Source organism: Mustela erminea, chromosome 2 (genome assembly GCF_009829155.1).
Source record: "Mustela erminea isolate mMusErm1 chromosome 2, mMusErm1.Pri, whole genome shotgun sequence".
NCBI classification, from domain to species: Eukaryota; Metazoa; Chordata; class Mammalia; order Carnivora; family Mustelidae; genus Mustela; species Mustela erminea.
This window is the reverse complement of record NC_045615.1, coordinates 66,630,917-66,651,050: the sequence shown is the minus strand read 5'-3', so window position 1 is coordinate 66,651,050 and position 20,134 is coordinate 66,630,917. Positions and strand designations below refer to the sequence as shown.

General features: G+C 41.1%; 1 protein-coding gene across 3 annotated transcripts in view; it reads left to right on the top strand.

The window, feature by feature from the left end:
• Positions 1-13,752, top strand: part of CFI (complement factor I) — a 50,281-nt gene extending 36,529 nt beyond the window's left edge. For all 3 annotated transcript variants that reach the window (XM_032333135.1, XM_032333137.1, XM_032333136.1), the window contains 3 exons: positions 6,617-6,894; positions 11,254-11,358; positions 13,419-13,752. In XM_032333135.1, the coding sequence (XP_032189026.1) occupies positions 6,617-6,894; positions 11,254-11,358; positions 13,419-13,636 (601 nt within the window). In that variant the 3' untranslated portion in view covers positions 13,637-13,752. The remainder of the gene's footprint in view (positions 1-6,616; positions 6,895-11,253; positions 11,359-13,418) is intronic.
• Positions 13,753-20,134: the final 6,382 nt, after the last annotated feature.

The window sequence follows — 20,134 nt, the reverse complement described above, 5'->3', positions numbered from 1 at the left end:
CTCTCTCTCTCTCTCTCTCTTGTCTGATTGCTACAGCTAGAACATCCAATACTGTGTGAAATAAAAGCAGCAAGGTGGGCATCCTTGTCTTGTTTCTGAACTTAGGGGAAGAGCTTTCACCGGTGTGTGTGTTAACTACAGATTTGTCATCTGTAGCCTTTATTACACTGAGGTACATTTCTTCTGCATCTCCTTTGATGAGAGTTTTTATCATAAGTGGGTGTTGAATTTTCTTTCCTGCATCTATTGAGCTAATCATATGATTTTTATTCTTTGTTTTATTAATATGGTATATCACATTGATTGATTTGTAGATGTTAAGCCATCCTTGCATCCCTGGAATAAATCCCACTTGATCATAGTGAAGATCCTTTTAATGTACTGTTGAATTCAGTTTGCTAATATTTTTTTGATGGTCTTTGCATCTATGCTTATCAGAGATATTGGTGGGTAATTTTCTTTTCCTGTAGTGTCTTTGTCTGGCTTTGGTATCAAGGTAGTGCTAGCCTCATAGAATGAATCCAGATGTATTTCTTCCTCTGCAATTTTTTGGAACAATTTAAGAAGGATAGGTGCTAACTCTTCTTTAAATATTTGGCAGAATTCACCTATGAAGCTGTCTAGTCTTGAACTTTTGTGTATTGTAAGTTTTTAAGTTAATTTCATTACTTATAATCATCTGTTCAGATTTTTTATTTCTTTGTGATTCAGTTTTGGAAGTTTTGTGTTTCTAGGAATTTATCTATTTCTTTTAGGTTTTATAGGTGTATAGTTATTCATTAGTAATCTCTTATAACCGCTTCTAATTGTGTGGTGCGAGTTTAACTTCTCCTCCTTTGTTTCTTTTTTTATTTATTTACGCTCTCTTTTTCTTGATGGGCCTGGCTAGCGGTTTATCAAATTTTTTATCTTTTAAAAAATCTGCTTTTAGTTCTATTGTTTTTTCCTATTTTTTGTCTCTATTTCATTTATTTCTGTTCTAATCTTTGTTTCATTCCTTCTATTAATATTTAGCTCTGTTCTTTTTGTAGTGTTTTTAGTTATAAAGTTAAATGGTTTATTTGAGATTTCTCTTGTTTCTTTAGGTAGACCTATATTACTAAGAACTTCTCTCTTAGAACAGTTTTTGGTGCATCCCTTAGATTTTGGACTATTGTATTTCCATTTTCTTTTTATTTATTTATTTTTTATTTATTTTCAGCATAACAGTATTCATTATTTTTGCACCACACCCAGTGCTCCATGCAATCCGTGCACGGATTGTATTTCCATTTTCATTTGTGTCAAGGCATTTTTTTTTTCTCCTTGATTTTTTACTGACCCATTTGTTGTTTAGTAACATGCTATTTAGCCTCCATGTGTTTGTGTTTTTTTCCAGTTTTCTTATTTTCACTGATTTTTAGTCTCATACTTACATGGTCAGAAGAAATGCTTGATATGACTTCTATCTTCTTGAATATATTAAGACTTGTTTTGTGGCCTAACATATAATGCACTGTGGAGAACATTCCTGTGTGCTAAAAAGAATGTGTATTCTGTAGTTTGGGAATAAAATGTTCTGTATATATATATAAAGTCCATCTGGTCTAATGTATCACTTAAGGCCCATGTTTTCTTATTGATTTTCTGTCTGGTTGCTCTATCCATTGATGTAAATGGTGTATTAAAGTCCCCTACTATTATTGTATTACCGTTATCTTTCTTTATGTATGTTAATACTTGCTTTATATAATTAGGTGATCCTATGTTGAGTTCATAAATCTTTATGAATGTTATAGCCTCTTCTTAGATTTACCCTTTATCATTATGTAATGCTCTTCTTTTATCTTTTGTTACAGTCTTTGTTTTAAAGCCTATTATGTTGGGGCACCTGGGTGGCTCAGTGGGTTAAGCCGCTGCCTTCTGCTCAGGTCATGATCTCAGGGTCCTGGGATCGAGTCCCGCATCGGGCTCTCTGCTCAGCGGGGAGCCTGCTTCCTCCTATCTCTCTCTGCCTGCCTCTCTGCCTACTTGTAATCTCTCTCTGTCAAATAAATAAATAAATAAATCTTTAAAATAAAAAATAAATAAAGCCTATTATGTCTGTTTGAGTATTGCTACACCAGCTTCCTTTCTGTTTCCATTTGCATGGAACATCTTTTTCCATCCCCTCATTTTCAGTTTGTCTTTAGATCTGAAATGAGTCTCTCATAGGCAGCATATAGCTGAGTCCTGTTTTTGACCCATTCAACCACTCTATGTCTTTTAATTGGTGCATTTAGTTCATTTACATGTAATTATTGATAGGTATGTACTTATTGCCATTTTGTTCATTGTTTATTGGTTGTTTCTATGGTTCTTCTCTGTTCCTTTCTTGTTCTCTGCATCTCTTTCATTGTGGCTTGATGATTTTCTTTAGTTTTATGTTTAAGTTCTTTTGTCTTTATCTTTATTTTTTGTATATCTATTTTATGTTTTTGGTTTGTGCTCACCATGATGCTCATATATATTAACTACATATGTAGCAACCTCTCTCTCTTCCCATATATATATATATATATATATACACACACACACACACACACAAACACACATATAGCTGATAGTCACTTAATATGAACACATTCTAAAAGCACAGCATTTTTTACACCCTCCCTCATATTTTAAGCTTTTAATTTCTTAAATAAAAAATGTATCTTTTTATTATGTGTATCCCTTAACTGCTTATTTTAGTTACAGTTGATTTTACTATTTTTATCTTTTAACCTTCATATTAACTTTGCAAGTAGCCAATTTACTTTACTGCCTTTACTCTATGTTTACCTGTCTCAGTAAGATTTTTTTCTTTCATGTATTTCCTTATTTCTAGTTATGGCTTTCCCTCTAACATTTTTTGTAAGGCCAGTCTAGTGGTGATGAACTTAAGCTTTTGCTTCTCTGGGAAATTCTTTTTCTTTTCTTCAATCCTGAATGATAATCTTGCCAAATAGTATATTCTTGGTTGTAAGCTTTTCCTTTTCAGCACTTTTTAAAATATATCCTGCTACTCTCTGTTGGCCTGAACGTCTCTGCTGACTTATGGGGTTTCCCTTGTTTGTAGCTGTTTTTCTCTTTCTGCTTTTAAGATTTTCTCTTTATCTTTAATTTTTGCCATTTTAATTATAATATGCCTTGGTATGGATCTCTTTGGGTTCATCTTGTTTTGGGACTCTCTGTGCTTCCTGGACCTGGATGTTTCTTTCCTTCCCCAGGTTAAGAAAGTTTTCAACTATTATTTCTTCAAGTAAGTTTTCTGCCCATTTCTATTTTTCTTGTCTGTGGACTCCTAAAATGTGAATGTTAGCATACTTGATGTTGTCCAAGGTCTCTCTCTTAAGCTTATGCTTTTTAAAAATTGTTTTACTTTTTTCTGTTCTGCTTGGGTAATTTACACTACTCTGTCTTCCAGATCACCGACCTGTTCTCATGGGTCATCTAATCTGCTATTGATTTCCTATAGAATATTTTTTAGTTCAGTTATTGTATTCTTCAGCTCTGTGATTTCTTTTTGGTTCTTTCTTATCCTTTTCAACTCTTTGTTGAAGTTTTCTCTGTGTTCCTCCATTCTCCCAAGTTCAGTGAGCATCTTTATGACCATTACTTTGAACTCTTTACTAGATAAATTACTTACTTCCATTTCATTAGGGTTTTGTTTTTTTGTTTTGTTTTGTTTTGTTTTTAATCCCTGGGGTTTTGTCTTGTTTCTTCTTTTATTTGGAATATATTCCTCTGTCTGCTGATTTTGTTTGACTTACTCTGTTCCTGTGAATTAGGCAGAAAAGCTATCTTTCCCAGTCTTGAAGGAGTGGTCTTGTGCAGGTTCTTCCCTGTGTTGACTGTGTGTACTGGAGGCTTTGGTTGACTACTCAAAGCTGAAGCAGGCATGGACTAGTGGGTCTTAGGGCATGCTGCACTGGGGCCATCCTACAAGAACAGCTGAAGCTGGGGTGGGTATGGGCCTGGGGGTCCCAGGGTGCTCCATTCTGGAACCACCTGGCTGGAGAGCTGGAGCTGGAACTGGCCTGGCTTGGCAAGTTCCAGGGTGCTCTGTACCAGGGCCACCATGGCAGGATACCTGAAGCTGGGGCCAGCAGGCAGGGGTGCTCTATATGGGGCTGCCCGATGGGGTGACTGGAGCTGAAGCAGGTGCAGGCTGGAGGTGTCCTGGAGTACTTTCCACCTGGTCCACTTTGGAGTGATTGTTGTAGATATAGTGGGCACAAACAGGGGGTATCTGGGTGTGCACTGTATTGTGGCAGCCTCAGTGAGATAGCTGGAGATGGGATGGGTGCAGTCAGGGGCTTACCTATAGGGGATGGCTGGAGATGTTAGGGCTAGGAATCTGGGGTCACTGAGGCTATAGGCCACCCCAGAGTGTCTGGCCCGTACACCCATCTCTGCTATCAAGATGGGGAGTGGGGGATAGACAGTGGCACTCACCAGCATCTTCAGGTCATTGACTCAAATCTGGAATTCCCATTTTTTTTTAAGATTTTATTTATTTGACAGACAGAGATCACAAGTAGGCAGAGAAGCAGGCAGAGAGAGGAGAAAGTGGGCTCTCCGCTGAGCAGAAAGCCCGATGCGGGGCTCAATCCCAGGACCCTGGGATCATGACTTGAGCCGAAGGCAGGGGCTTTATCCCACTGAGCCACCCAGGCGCCCCTGGAATTCCCATTAATACTATGTCTCTATCTCTCTCTCTATGGTACCTCTGTTGTTGTGTAGAAGTTGTTCAGTTAGCCTCCCGTTCTTCTTCAGGAGGTATTGCTTTGTATGTAGGTGTAGATACAGTGTGTCCATGGGATAAAGTGAGTTCAGGGTGTTCCTACACTGTCATCATGGACCACCACTCTCAGTAGTCTTAATCCATGTTGTTTCTACTTTTTTAATGCATATTCTCATGAATTTTGGTGGAAGTGTCCACTTCGCCCTGAGGGCGGCTGAAGATGTCAGACACTTGTTTTACCAGGCTTGTTTGCTTCTAAAATATCTAAACAACATTTTTAACATGGCCCATGAGGCTCCATATGATCCATAATTGGCAAATTACCTTTGTCAATTTCATCTTGCCCCACGACTTCAATTCTTGCTGTCTGCTCTACCTGCTGTGGACTTCTTTTAGCTACTCATGTACAACTTGCTCCCTGTTGCACAGAAACCTTCATATATTATTTCTCGTGCCTGAAATGATTTTTCCCAACCTGTTTCTCTAGTTAGTGCTCTTTATTCAGATCTTAGCTCAATCTTCAGTTCTTCAGAGAATTTTTCCTAACTCCCGTAAATCAAAGCCTTTTTGATAAGTTCTCAGAACCCCATGTGCTATTCATTCCTCTCACATTACACAGTAGAATACATATCTTCACTATTATCATTATCCATTTACTACTGCATCTTTCCCTAGATCCTGGACTCCATGAACCAGGGAATATTTCTGATTTTGTTCATTTCTATGTGCCAGTGGAAAGCACAGTAGGTACACATTAAGTATTTGTTAGTAAATTGAATGAATAAACAGGGTTAACCTTTAAATGACATTCATGACCTCTGATCCTAAAAAAAAAATTAATATGATTCACAGCATTCTTGGAATATTACATATAAATAAAAAGAATCCTGAACACTTCATTGGTTCCTAGAACAACACTATTTAACTGTTAGGTGATTACCTGAGAAAATGATGGTAAATGCCAATTTGCTGGAAACCATGAGGTAAAAAATAGTATGAAAATTGAGTGAGGCATAGGAGCAAGCAATATTTGGCCCATTAACCATTTCAACTAAAATTTAAAACAGTAAATATATGTCAGGTACAATACTAGATGCAGGCATATATCCACAGATGAATTAGACCCCATCTTCGACTTCCAGTAGCTCAGTCCAACAGGAAGAAAGGCTTGAGAGCAAATAAATACAATGCAATGTTAACGTGAAGTCAGTCTTTTTTTTTTTTTTTTTTAGGATTTTTATTTATTTACTTGACAGAGAGAGAGGTCACAAGTAGACAGAGAGAGGGGGGGAAGCAGGCCCCACACTGAGCAAAGATCCCAATGTAGGGCTCTATCCCAGGACCCTGAGATCAGGACCCAAGCTGAAGGCAGAGGCTTAACCCACTGAGCCACCCAGGTGCCCCAACACGAAGTCAGTCTTAAATGCAGGATAATGACTGCTATGGTCTCCACCCTGAGAACCTCTGGGTTTGGCAGAGTAATAGGAATGTGTGTCCTGATTTCGCCATTTCCTCAGCCACATTTCTGGCTACGTGCTTTCTGGTCTCTGCTTGAACACCTTCAGTGATGATGGTCTCACTCCAGAGGTAGCCAATTCATTCACTTCTGGGCATCTCTGGTTGTTAGTGGGTTCTTTATGTCCCTTGAGCATTTAAGTGGATTATCATCTCTTCATTTACCCACTGACTTTAATTCTACCCCATAAATTTAATCACACTTCTTCATTATGCAAGATTTTTTAAAAAAATCTGGAAAAAGGAAGAAAGTCCTTTAAAAGGGAAGATATAAAGATAAAGCATCAGATGTTCATGTTTATATTTGGTATTTTTCCTCAATATATCATCTCTCCCTTTTCCTTTCTGTTACAGCGTCAGTAAACTATACCATTACCAAATATGGGCATCATTTCTAGACTCGTTAAACCCGGAAAAGGAAATAATTTTTCACTTCGTAAATCAAATTATTATTCATGAAAAGTACAACGGAACCACCTATGAAAATGACATAGCTTTGATTGAATTGAAAAAACACTCAAACCGAAAAGATTGTGAGCTGCCTCTTTCTGTCCCTGCCTGTGTGCCCTGGTCTCCATATCTATTCAGACCTAACGACAAATGCATTGTTTCTGGCTGGGGTCGAGAAAAAGGTACATGTTTTAAAAGTTTTTCTTCAGACTCCAGGGGTTGAAATTAATGGGAATAGAAATGGATAAGGGCTAATTACACAATCAAATCCAGAAAAATGAGCATTCAGCCAGGGCTAGCTTCCTAGGCATTAGACCTGTATAATTGCCCAGCATCCCAGGCTCCAAAGGGCCCCTTGCTTAGTGGACTGCCCTGATGTCATCATCATGAAATTCTTTTTTTTTTTTTAAGATTTTGTTTATTTATTTGACAGACGGAGATCACAAGTAGGCAGAGAAGCAGGCAGAGTAAGAGGAGGAAGCAGGCTCCCCGCTGAGCAGAGAGCCCCATGCGGGGCTCGATACCAGAACTCTGGGATCATGACCCGAGCCGAAGGCAGAGGCTTAACCCACTGAGCCATCCAGGCGCCCCCATCATGAAATTCTTAATAATTTTTGCAGCAGCCTCCACCTCACATTTTTATTTTTCACTGGGCCCTGAAAATTAGGTAGCTGATCCTGACCCAGAGTTTCAAAGGACACCTACACACTCTGTGATCTTGAAGCATATATTGAGGGGTAACCATTTTCAGAAAAAAAAAAAAAAGGCAGAGTGATGGGGACATATATAGCGTGGACTTTATGGGTTTGTTAGAGAGACAAGGATGGAAGAAAAAATGGTTTTCAAAGGAATAGTCAAAGTATAGGTGAGTCAGTAATCCCACAACCCTCTGTTCTCTCCTCCACTCCTCATTTCCTTGCCTCACACTCCCCATCACATTCCACAAAGAGGAAGAAAACATAAGGAATTATTTCTTGAGCTTCTAAGAAGACTTGAGGTGAACATTTGTATGAATAAGCTATGTAGACACTTAGGGACAAATTATTAGAAAAACTGGCTAAATAAGGAGTTGGATTAGAATTAAATTAGCCAATGCCTTTCCCTTTATCTTGAAGAGTTAGCTTTGAAATTTAGCTTCCTTTTGACTTTCTACATTCTCTTTGTAAATAACTTCACTACATTGGTCTTATAGACTCCAACACATTATTTAAAATTGCCACATGGAAAAGTATAAAATATGTGTCTAAATTAACCTGGACTTATAGACTGTTTGAATACCCAAGACTAAATTTTATTAGTAATTAGTTTATCCAGAAGGCATTATGTCCTTACATTTGTTCCTTAAAAAAAAAAAAAAGACTTTTATTATGTACATTTACAAGTATACAGAAGAGTAGAGATAAAGTATAATAAACCTACTTATTCATCACCCAGTTTCCAGTTATCAACACTCTACCATTTTTGTTTTCTCTCTCTGAATCAATCACAAGCTCAATAGGATAATTAGGGAGGGTTATTTAAAAAGGGTTTAATTACAGGATGTGGATAGGGGGTTGGGGAACCACAAGGGCTATGCAGCAACTGGGACCAACAGTTCCAGAACTGCCTCTCTTAGATCGGAAGATGTGAGAGGAAGAATTTACCAAGAGAAAGAGCCGAAGGTAGAGCAGGCTGCCTTAAGAGAAGCGGGGACTTTGGATGGAAGGTTATAGCCAACCCCAACCCTATTATCCTCTCTCCTTACCCTCCCTTCTTCTGTTGAGGTTTTATATTGAAAACCAGTGGCTAAGAGATCCCTACTGGGGCAGTCCCTCAGATCAGGCTCTTTGGGCAAGGGCCATGCATTGATGGGTGGAGAATGGATCTGAAGGACAATTGAACATATCCCTGCTACCCCACACATTTTTTCTCCCGGAGCATATTAAATCAAACCCAGATATAATGTGATTTCATCCATGACAATTCCAGTAGATACCTTTACGAGGTAAGGACTTAAAAAAACAAAAGCAAAAACACACCACCATTCATACACAACAAAATGAAAGTGATCCCATAATATCATCTAATAACCATCCCATCTTTAATATTCTTCAATTATTTACAAAATATTTTTATAATCAAGGTTATTTCCATTGGGATCCAAAGTCTGCACACTGCATTTGGTGGCTATTTTTCTTAAGTCTCTTTTAATCTAGAACAGTTAGCCCTTCCTTTTATTTAAAATGTATTTATTAAAGAAACTGGTTCATTATTTTGGAATTTTCACATCTTGAATTTGTCTGATTGTATCCTTGATGTGGCATTTCACACATTCTTCTATTCCATGTATTTACTATAGACTGGTAGATATATTCTTATGCATTGTTTTACTCATTAATCAAATATAGTTTAACACATTTTTTTGAGCCCTTCCAACAGTCATGCTAATGTGCTAGGATTTCACTGATGAAATGTATGGACCAGGTCAACAAGGAGTATAGAAGCTATAAGACTTAGAAACAAAGGCCAGTTCTCAAGGTACTTATAGCATAGAGGAGCCATCAGACATGAATGCCACCATCACACAGCAGGTGTGACAGGTGCCTAAAGAAATGTACAAAACTTTGGGGTGCCTGGGTGGCTCAGTTGGTTAAGCGTCCAACTCTTGATTTGGGCTCAGGTCATGATCTTGGGGTTGTGGGATCAGGCCCCACATCAGGCTCCATTCTGAGCATGGAACCTGCTTGAGAGTCTCTCCTTCTCCCTCTGCCCCTCCCCACTCACACTCTCCCTCTAAAAAAGAAAAAAAAGTATACAAAACAAGAGTTCAGGAGAGGGAGTAATCTCCCAAGCCATTAAAAATTGTTCACATGGTATAGGAGCTCCCAGTTTTTAAAGACTTCAACTGAGTTAGAAGAAATAATAAATTACTGGGGTGCCTGGGTGGCTCAGTGGGTTAAGCCTCCACCTTCAGCTCAGGTCATGATCTCAGGGTCCTGGGAAAGAGCCCCACATTGGGCTCTCTGCTCAGCAGAGAGCCTGTCTCCCCCTCTCTCTGTCTGCCTCTCTGCCTACTTGTGATCTCTCTCTCTCTCTGTCAAATAAATAAATAAATAACAAAAAACAAAAAATAATAATAATAAATTACTAATTTCTTAAAAAATATCTCTTAATCTAAAAAGGATAGCATCTTAAAACTAACTTGAAGTGAGACTTGAAGGAGAAAAAAAGAAACTTTTCTAATTTGCACTATACTTGGGTGAATTTTTGTGTCCCCCTGCTTCTCAGAAGAGAAGAATATTAGTTTTACAGTTTACTATATCCCCCCTACACTGCTAGGGGGTGTCCTCTCAAGATAGTCAGAAGCCTCTCTCCGCTGATAGTTTCTACAGTAAGTGAGGGGGTAAGTCATTTGGCATAAATTTTTTAGTGTATAATTGGATTATGGAGTTCATGGATGAATTAATTACATAAATATTTATTAAGCAGCTACTTGGTGCTAGCATGAGGTTGCCTGTCAATCAGGTCCAGTGCTTGCCCTCCTAGAGTGTAAAAATTGCCGAAAGCTTGGGGAAAAGGAGGAGGGGAAGATGGGGCAAAGACTTGCTCCTTACACCCTAGACATCTCACCCCTGTTCTTAAGTTTTTCTCATCTTCCTGGGCTGTCGGATCAGCAACAGTATCTGCCCCTTTTCTCTCCTTACATGAAAAAGTTCAAGCCCCACATCTCCAACTCAAATGAAAAGAAAATCTGAATCCTCTTTCAAGTCACTCAGGAGACGAACTTCAGACACACAAAAACATATACTCTGATAACTGCATCTGTATTTTCTTCATTTAACTTCTTATATTAAAAGGTCGTTTTCACTCTAACAAGCACTTTCAAAGAAATCAGGGATGTAAGATGATAGGAGCTATTCATGTGAGAAAAGCCCAATCACCGACTTCTCCCCAACTCCCCACCCCCACCCCCCACCTCCCCCCATCCCCCCACCTTCCTCCTACCCCTCCCACCTCCCCCCCACCCTCCCACCCCCGCTGGCCTCAGCAATTGGAGGGGAGGGAGTTTCTCTTGTTCATCTCAGAGCAGCCAGGTCTCTGAAAAAGAAGAACGTCTTCAGGCATGTGTTCAGGACTGCCCTTTAACTATTTTTTTTTTAAGATTATTTATTTATTTATTTGACAGAGAGACAGTGAGAGAGGGAACACAAGCAGGGGGAGTGGAAGAGGGAGAAGCAGGGAGCAAGGGGCCGCGGAGCAGGGAGCCCCAGGCGGTGCTCAACCTCAGAACCCTGGGATCATGACCTGAGCTGAAGTCAGATGCTTAACCACTGAGCCACCCAGGCGCCAGCCCTTTAGCTGGTTTTAAAAGACGATTGGAGATACTGGACATAGGAGTGGTGTGTGATTAAATATGTTAATGAACTCTCCTCAAAAGCTGATATATGTGTTAAGGAGTATATATCATCTTCTCTCTGCCTCGTGGCTTACTAAGTGATGAGAGCATTTATTTAGATTTCTCATTTGCGACTTTTCAATGTCTGTTCTCTTCCTTTGCTTAGATAACCAAAAGGTCAATTTACTAAAGTGGGGTGAAGTTAGCCTAATCAACAACTGCTCCAGGTTTTATCCGGGTCGCTATTATGAAAAAGAAATGGTCTGTGCAGGTAAGCACGGAGTGGTTTACCTAAGATCTGTGTCCATACCCCTACCAGAACCTCTCACCTCCTCACCAAATCCACCCCTCGCGTGGGCCCTTTCTTCGGATCTCCTGGCTGGTATTTCCCTTGCCCTTAGCTCAATCCCTCGTGCTAATACGAAGAGGAAAACAGATCTTCCTTATGCCACCATATAGTAAGGTGACTAAAAGCACAGACTCTGGAACCAGGCTGCCTGGGTTTGTATCCCAGTTTTTATCAGTTATGACTCACGGGGCCCTGAGCAGGCGCCCCCATCTGCAAAACTGGGGATGTTCATAAAGGAGGAAACTGAGACGCGGAACAGTTACCTAATTTGCCCAAAGTCTTATAGACAATCAGTGCAGATCCAGGATCAAAACCCCAACTTTTTCTAAACCAAAATCTGAATGAGCTCATTTCAGTTGTGTCCGCTTGAAAGTAAACCCTCTCTCCTCAGCACTGCCATGGCACTTTGGATGGCCCCTGTCACCATCTCCTTTACTGTCCTGCTGGTGCTAGCCCCCCTACCTTAGATCGCAAGCTTGCAGGGTTCTTGTTTCACAGAGTGGAAGAAGGAATCTCCCAGACACAAAAGGGTGAACTGAAGTGAAAGTTTATTAAGTGGAGGTGAGCAGGAAGGAAAGAAAAAGCTCTCCACAGTGAGACACAGTGAGAGGGGTCCTGAATGGGTTGCCACTGTGGGCTTTTAGTGGCAGTCTTTTATTGGGGACTGAAGGGGAAGCTTGTGCCCTTGAGACTCTTGTGTCTTGGTTTGTTCCTTTATCTCTTGTTCTGCTCTGTCTCCTAGTCTCCCTCTGCCAGGAATAGTTCCTGTGCCCAGTCAGGGGCTTCCTATCTCTCCTGCGAAGACCTTACCCCTTCCCTACTCACAGGACGGCACCTGTGGGCAGAAAGAGCTGTCTGGGACTGTGAGGAATGACTGGCTGTATACCTTTTAATTCGTGGGGGTGAGGGATAGCGCAAGTCTCCAGGGAATTTGGAAGCAAGGCTTTCAGGACCTTGAAGGGCAGCTGCTGCCAAGATAAGGTTCCTTTTAAACAGTAAGACACTAAGGCAGCTGGGAATTCCTTGAGAAAGGAAACATGCTCTGCATGTTTCAGGTATTTCTCAGTGGGCTGTAAACTGTAAGGAGATTTTAATTTAAGCTACATTTTTTTCGCTTTTGTTTCCCACATCACTAACACAGCTACATCACTTCCTGCTTTTGGTGGTGACGCAAAAGCAGGGACCAACGCCAGGGTAATGTATTGACGATGCTTTATTAAAACCACTTATAAATAGTGTAGTCCAGAAAAAGGCAAAGTCATTGACATCCCATAACTTTTGGGATCAGTGACTTAAAAACCTTAGAAAGTCCTAAGAGTGAGAGGAAAGTAAACAGACCATTCCCTGTGCCCTCCCTCCTTAAATGGAGTTCAGGATGACCGAGGACAAAAGGGGAGAATAGAACAAAACCTACCAGGAGGCAGTTATCACAGTTAAGAGAAAAGCTCAAAGGGTTCTGACTCCTTGAGTTCAAGTCCAACCTCTTGCCACTTAGTAGCTGTTTCGTCTTGGACAAATTAGTTAACCTCTCTGTGCCTTATTTGTCTCATCTGAAAATAAGGATAATAATGATACTTATCTCATCGGGTTATGGTTTAGGGTCAAAACAATGACTGACTAATACATATTAAGCACTCAATAAGCATGAAGTATTTCATCATTTTCCCAGTCAGTACTGGATACTGCTTTCACGTTGCAATCTCGTTGGAGTATAAACTTGCAAAAAATGGAGGAAGTACAGGAAGCACTCACTAAATACGGAGAGTGAGCAGAAGACAAAATGTTTCCCAGCCTGTACCTCGCCAGCTCTATGGCCCAGCAGGGGCCTGAGAGGGAGAATATGTGCTATTTCCTGTCAGCAAACTGTAAAAAAGCCAAAGCTAGTACACGCATTGCATTAACAGAGGAGCTAGGAAGTCGGCATGGCAGCCTCGACAAATGAAAGGACATGTGTGATTTTCTTTTTCCTTTGTCATTTTCAGGTACAGAGGACGGTTCCATCGATGCCTGTAAAGGGGACTCCGGAGGCCCCTTAGTCTGTATGGATGTCAACAATGTAGCTTATGTTTGGGGTGTTGTGAGTTGGGGTGAAAACTGCGGAAGCCCAGAGTACCCAGGTGTTTACACCAAAGTGGCCAATTATTTTGACTGGATTAGCCTTCATGTGGGAAGGTCTCTTATTTCTCAGCACAATGTATAAAATTGTGATCTCTCTCTTCTGCTCTTTTCCCCTTGGGATTTGGATTCTAGTTGAAATGATACTGCGCAATTAGTACTTCTCTAGGAAAAAGAAAATAAAGCACATTTTATTGGATATTTTTAAGGTCTCTGCGAAGCTTCTTCCATATTGGATCTTCGCCGTATAATTATCAAAGAAATATTTTAGGCAGGCATAAATACTTTATTTATTAGAAAATGTGATTAAATGACCTCTTTATACAGGGAGGATATATTGACTCTACTAAAGGTTTTGCTCGTTGATTAACACTGGGTTCACATAAGCCTGCATTCAAACCCCAACGACTAATTAGTTGGCCTTGGGCAATTTATTATCTTCTTTGTGTCTCATTTTCTACCGTTAAAATAGAAACTAGAATTTTGAAAAAAATGAAACCACATACTAAATGAAATGTTGGCATAGTACCTGACACAGGAACATAACTGACCTCACAGCTCTTGTCCCATTTCTCTGCTTCTGAAAGTATTAAAAATTTTCCTGAAAGATTTGTCTTTAGTTCCCCATTTCACAAGTCCTCCTTGACCCTCTCTTTAAACCTCTCACAGATACTGCCACATAACCACTGACCTCCTTGGTCACTTAACTACTCTCTTCTGCCCCTGCCCCAGCAGCAGAAGACACAGCGGGCCCTCCAGGACCTCACACTCTCCTCCTGGCCCGCTGCCTTCCAGGGCTGATCCCAGCCTCCTTCCTAGTCTCTTCCTTCTCGTCACTTCTTAAACTTTGTGCTTTCCCTAGCAATCTTATCTAGAGTCAGTTCTAAATCCCACCCACAGTCCAATGGCCCACGAATCTGTATCTCCAGCCCTGATCTTCCTAAATCCCAGACTAGTATTTCACGGAGCACTTAACTTCTCCACCTGGACATCTAATAGCATCTCAGAAGAAACAGAGCCAACCCCAAATGACCCCTTCTTTATCCAGTTCCTCCCCTCTTAGTAAATGACATGTACTCAGGGCTCTCCTGTGGAACCACTGTACACTGGGCAACAGTCTCTTTCTATCACGTAACCCTGGTTTGTCTACCTCTTCCCCAGGATGCTCGCAAACCGGCTCCTGCCCTCTGCTTACTACACTGTAACACAGAAGAGAGACTGTCTTCCTTCTGTCCGCAACACTAGCACTTGGTTCATAGGGGTCCTCAGTGAAGAAACATTAGCTGTCTTTATCATAATTTAAAATGCAGCTGTCATCATCCTGAAGACTGAGGTTTATTTTTCACATAGATATTACCTTCAATCCCTAGGTTCAGTCCTAGATAAAGCCCAATTGTTTTAATAAGAGAAATGCCCATTTCTATATATATTCCAAAGTTGTTTAGTGGCCAGATTTTTTTTCCTTTTTAAAAATTTTTGATAACATAAACATACAATTTTTTTAACTGCTTTAACCATTTGATGTGTACAGTTCAGGGCACCTGGGTGGCTCAGTTGGGCAACTGCCTTCAGCTCAGGCCATTCCGGATCCCGGAATCCCAGGATCGAGTCCTGCATCAGGTTCCCAGCTCCGTGGGGAGTCTGCTTCTCCCTCTGACCTTCTCCCTTCTCATCTTCTCTCTTACTCTCTCTCCCTCTCTCTTAAATAAATAAATAAAAATCTTTTTAAAAAATGAAGTATACAGTTCAGGGGCATTAAATATGTTCCCTTTGTTATGCAACCAGGAATTTTTCATCTTCCCAAATTAAAAATCTGTGCCCATTGCACACTAACTCCTCCTCCCCTCCCATGCTGCCCAGGCCTTTGTCATTGAATACAGGAAAATATTTGGCCATCTATGGCTGTGGAAGAAAGAACCCCACATATTTACTTAAATAACAATTGTTTATTATTCTGTTTACATGTCTGGGAATTCGCTGGGGTCAGCTGGCCATTTCTGCCATCCTCTAGTGTAGTTACTATCAGACAAGGAGGGCTGTGCCAAGGATCATCTTCAAGGCTTCTTCACTCATGCGTCTGGTGCTAGGGCTGGGAGAACTCAGACAGTGGGGCTTCTCAGGCATCTCTGTCTATGTGAGCTTCTCCATTTGGACTCTCAACATGAGGACTCAGTGGCTCTAGACTTCTTACATAACAGCTGATAAGTGTCCCAGGAGAGCCCGAAAACTATGACAACCTCTATAAACCCAGCCTTGGAAGTCATTGAGCCTCGCTTTCATCACAGACCTGAGCAGGTTGAAGGGAACAAATATTATCCATCTCTTGACGGGAGGGGTGTCAAAAAATCTGTGGCATGCTTTAAAATTTCCACCATGTCCTGGCCCAGCAAACGTGGAGCATGTAGCATCTTTGAAGATGCCTGGATATGAGGACTAAGGGCTGAAAGCTGGGAGAAGGTAGCATTGTGGCCCCTGGAAGGATGAAGCCAGGCCGCACAGTGACCTGGAACCTGGAGGCTTCACAGTAGAGTGGACCTGAATTGGAGCCTGAAGAGTGAAGAACCAGCTTCCCCATAGTGACTCCATGTGGCAGAGCCTGGGAACAGCAGGAGGGAGATGACTGGACTCCAGGGTTCTCTTAGTCAAGAGGTCTACGAAAGGGCTCCTGGCTGCTGACCACAGAAGCCAATCTAATTGATTTAATGGAGGGAAGGAGATTTGTTCAAAGATATTATGCAGTTCACAGAATCTCCAAGAAAGCCAAAGAGTTGGCTGCGCATCTGGGGATAATGCTCAAGGAGTACTGTAGGCCTGCTTATCAGAGACTCCCACTGCTGCTAGCTCAGGCGGCAGGCTCCACGCAGAGGCTGGGCACTGGACCCTACTGTTGACCTGCTGCTGCTGCTGCTACTGCTGCTTTGCCTTAGCGTGGTCTTTCCTAAAGGTGCTCAACAAACAGAGCTCGCTAGACATGGAGCACTGCCATCGTCTCATATTTAACTCTCAGAGCTCACTATCTTATGAGGGAGACAGAAAATGTTATAAAGCTGCACTTTGCCAGGGACAAGAGAGAGGAAAACTCAAAGGAGACCCATAAATCAGCCTGAAGTGTCAAAGAAGCCCTCTTCCCCAGAGGTGAGCATGACAGCAGAGGGGGTGCCCAGGGTGCAACTGAAGAGCTGGAAAGGGAGAAAAGGGCAGATCAGAGAGGCAGTCATGCCAAAGAGTGGGGACCACTGAAAGACTTCGGGAAGTTCACCGTGGAGGCATCGAGGAAGATGTATTGGAGGGGGTGAGATGGGGTAAGAAAAACATTTAAGAGATTGTTGGAACCATCCAAATGAAAAATGGCAAAAGTGGAAACTACAGCAGGACACTTTTAAAGAGGATGACACCAATCCCAGATATATTAAGGAGTGAAATAGATGGCAGCTGGGGACAGAAAGAGAGAACAGGGCACTAAAGAGAGGGATACGAGCCTAGAATAACTCCCAAGTTTTCTCTTGGATAATGAGATGATTGCTGTTGCCATTGATTAAAGAAATAAAGGAAACAGAAAGAGAAGCTGGTTTCATTAGTGAAGGATATTTTGAAGCTGTGAGGTCTGTGGGAGCCCAGGAAAGATGTATATAGCATGCAGCAGGAGATATGAAACTGAAAATCAGTCAGAGGTTTGGAAGTAACCAGAAATCCAACCTAGAGAGACCACACAGCTGAATTTAGCCCAAAGGTTTAAAACCCTGCCGTCATACCCAGGTGGGTTCCTTTCCATCCTACCCAGCACATCTCTCTGCATGCCGAGTAATCTTACATTCTACCCACAAAGATCACTTGAAAATCTCCTCCCTAACTGCTGTACTTTTAATGTTTTGTTCCTCCAAAACTCATGTTGAAATTCTAATGCCCAGTGTGATGGTATTAGGAAGTGGGGTCTTCAGGAAGTGCTTAGGTCATGAGGGTGGAGGCCTCATAATGGGGATTAGTATTTTATAAAAGAAACCCCAGAAATTCCACCCATCCTCCATCATGTGAGGACACAGATGTCAGCTGTCTGCAAACTGGAAGAGAGTCCTGTCCAGAACCTGATCACTCCGGCACCCTGATCTTGAACTGCCAGCCTCTACAAGTCTGAGAAATAAACTTCTACTGTTTATAAGTCACCTCGTCTGTGGTATTTTGTTACAGTAGCCTAAGCAGACTAAAACACTGATCAAATTTGCCTGATGACAGAACACCTGAAATGGAAAGCTGTTATTTTCAATATATCATGGAACCAACCTGTGCTTATAGATCTGGCGCAGCCATCTCTTGTCCTTCACTTTGTCCCTGGTTTGAAAGCTATTCATGCTATTAATTTTTTATTTTTCTTAAAGGCAGAGGCTGGAAACTAGCACTTTTTTCCCCTTAAATTAAGCCCTGTTTAGAAACCAGTGTTCCAGCCTTAACACTGGGCAAAGATTGATCATTAAGGCTGGAATGGTTTCACCACGTGTCATTTATTTTCATCATAATAACACAGCTCAGGCCATTTAATGAGACACTGCAAAAGACTAACAAATAGAAACTGCCCCTGATCATTTGTATTTTGTTGATTTTGTATTGTTTAAAATAACACAGAAGATTCCACTCTCCAAGAATTCTGGGTTAATACATTACATTAAACCCAATACATTTGGCATTCTCACTCATTAATAATATCATCACATTCCTTGACGTCCATGACAGTGAAACAACCATTCGGGGTTTCCAGAAGGTGTATCTGCCTGACTACGCTTATAACTGGACTGGAAAGCTCTGCAGAGAAAACACAGCCTAGTCTCAGCCACCCAGAAGACCACATTCCAAGGCACATGTATCATGTAGACAAGAATCAGCACAAATACAGCATCTTTTATATTTTCATAATTTTGTTTTGATAATACTGACCAAAATTGCTTTTTCCAATTCCTCTTCCTTTTTTTATTTTCCTCTTCTCTCACTACACATGTGTCTTGTCCCCAGTATTCCACTGAAAGTTTTCTGTGAAGTTCACCTTGACCTCCATGTTATTAAATTCAGCAATCAGTATCAGGTCCTCATCTTCTTCTACACCAGCCAAACGGATGGTTCTGTTTTTCCTAGACACACTGCAATAAAGCACTCTCTTGCTGCACTTGGATGCCCCTTCTGAGCCTCTTTTGCCACTTCTTAGTTCCCCAATATTCTATGACTTAGACTTAGTCCTGCTTCTCTACATACTCCTGTTTTAGAGGATCTCTTCTAGTCCCATGACTTTATAAGTCATTTCTACGCTGAGGACTTCAAATAAATTTCTAGTCCTTATCCCACCTCTGAAGTACAAATTCAGAATAAGCTTCTCAAACATGGTATGTCTGAAATTAATGTTCTAAATTTTCCCGGAAATCTGCTCCTCCTGAAATCCTCCCCATGTCATTTAGTGAGAACTCACTATCCTAAGTGCTAAAGCCAAAACCTCAAGGTCATTGATTTCTCCTTCCCTCGTATACCATCCTCAATCCAACAGTAATTCCTGTTGGCTCTACCATCAGGTTATATCTAGAATGTGACCACTTTCACACCTCCATTCTCCTTCCCTGGGCCAAGTCATAATAATGTCTTACCTGGTTTGCTACATCCTTCCTGGCTTCCTGGCTTCAGCTCCTGCCCATCCACAGTCAAATTATATCTAGAAAACCTAGCCTTATGCTAGCAGAAAAGACCTGGAAGTCATGGGTTTGCAACCAACAGTGTCTGTCACAATAATAACAAGTTTTACTGATTAGATGAAAGTGCCCTGTAAAGAAGGCTCTTCTCAAACCATTTATGCTATTAGGAAGAAAGGATGGAAGGGGTCTTCTAGAAGTTACATGATATGACCAGTCAGGGCTGGCTTCATGGCCATGAATCCTGTGTCCACGTACAAGGCACTGAACTCAGAAATGTTTCATATTTGCTTTAATGTCCTCTAATGCTGTCATCCTCTTGAAATTCTTTTTTATTTTTAAGATTTTACTTATTTATTTGACAGATAGGATTATAAGTAGGCAGAGAGGCAGGCAGAGAGAGAGAGGAAGGGAAGCAGGCTCACTGCCGAGCAGAGAGCCCGATGCTGGGCTCGATTCCCGGAACTTGGGATCATGACCCGAGCTGAAGGCAGAGGCTTTAACCCACTGAGCCACCCAGGCGCCCCCCTCTTGATATTCTTAATAATTTTTGAACATGGAGCCCTTCATTTTTATTGTGTACTGAGCCCTGTAAGTTATGTAGCTGGTCCTGTAGTCAATGCCAGACTCTATTATCCGGCAGCAGGAATTAAGGGGGAAAAGTAAATCTTGGAATTACTGCAGCAGAACAACAAATATCTAAGGATTGAATATGAAGCAAATGTAAAAATAAAACTTAAAATCTTTTTCTGGAAAGATGGTGGTGACTCCTAGGGGGAACACAGTGGAAAAAGAAATTTGTTTCAAAGAAAATGAGACAACCTTATTAGTCCAAGGAACTGGAATTTAAGAATTTAATCTCCAAAAAGAAGAGAGAGCAGACTGAATCTTTGGAGCAGAGGCTGTAGTTAAGATATAAG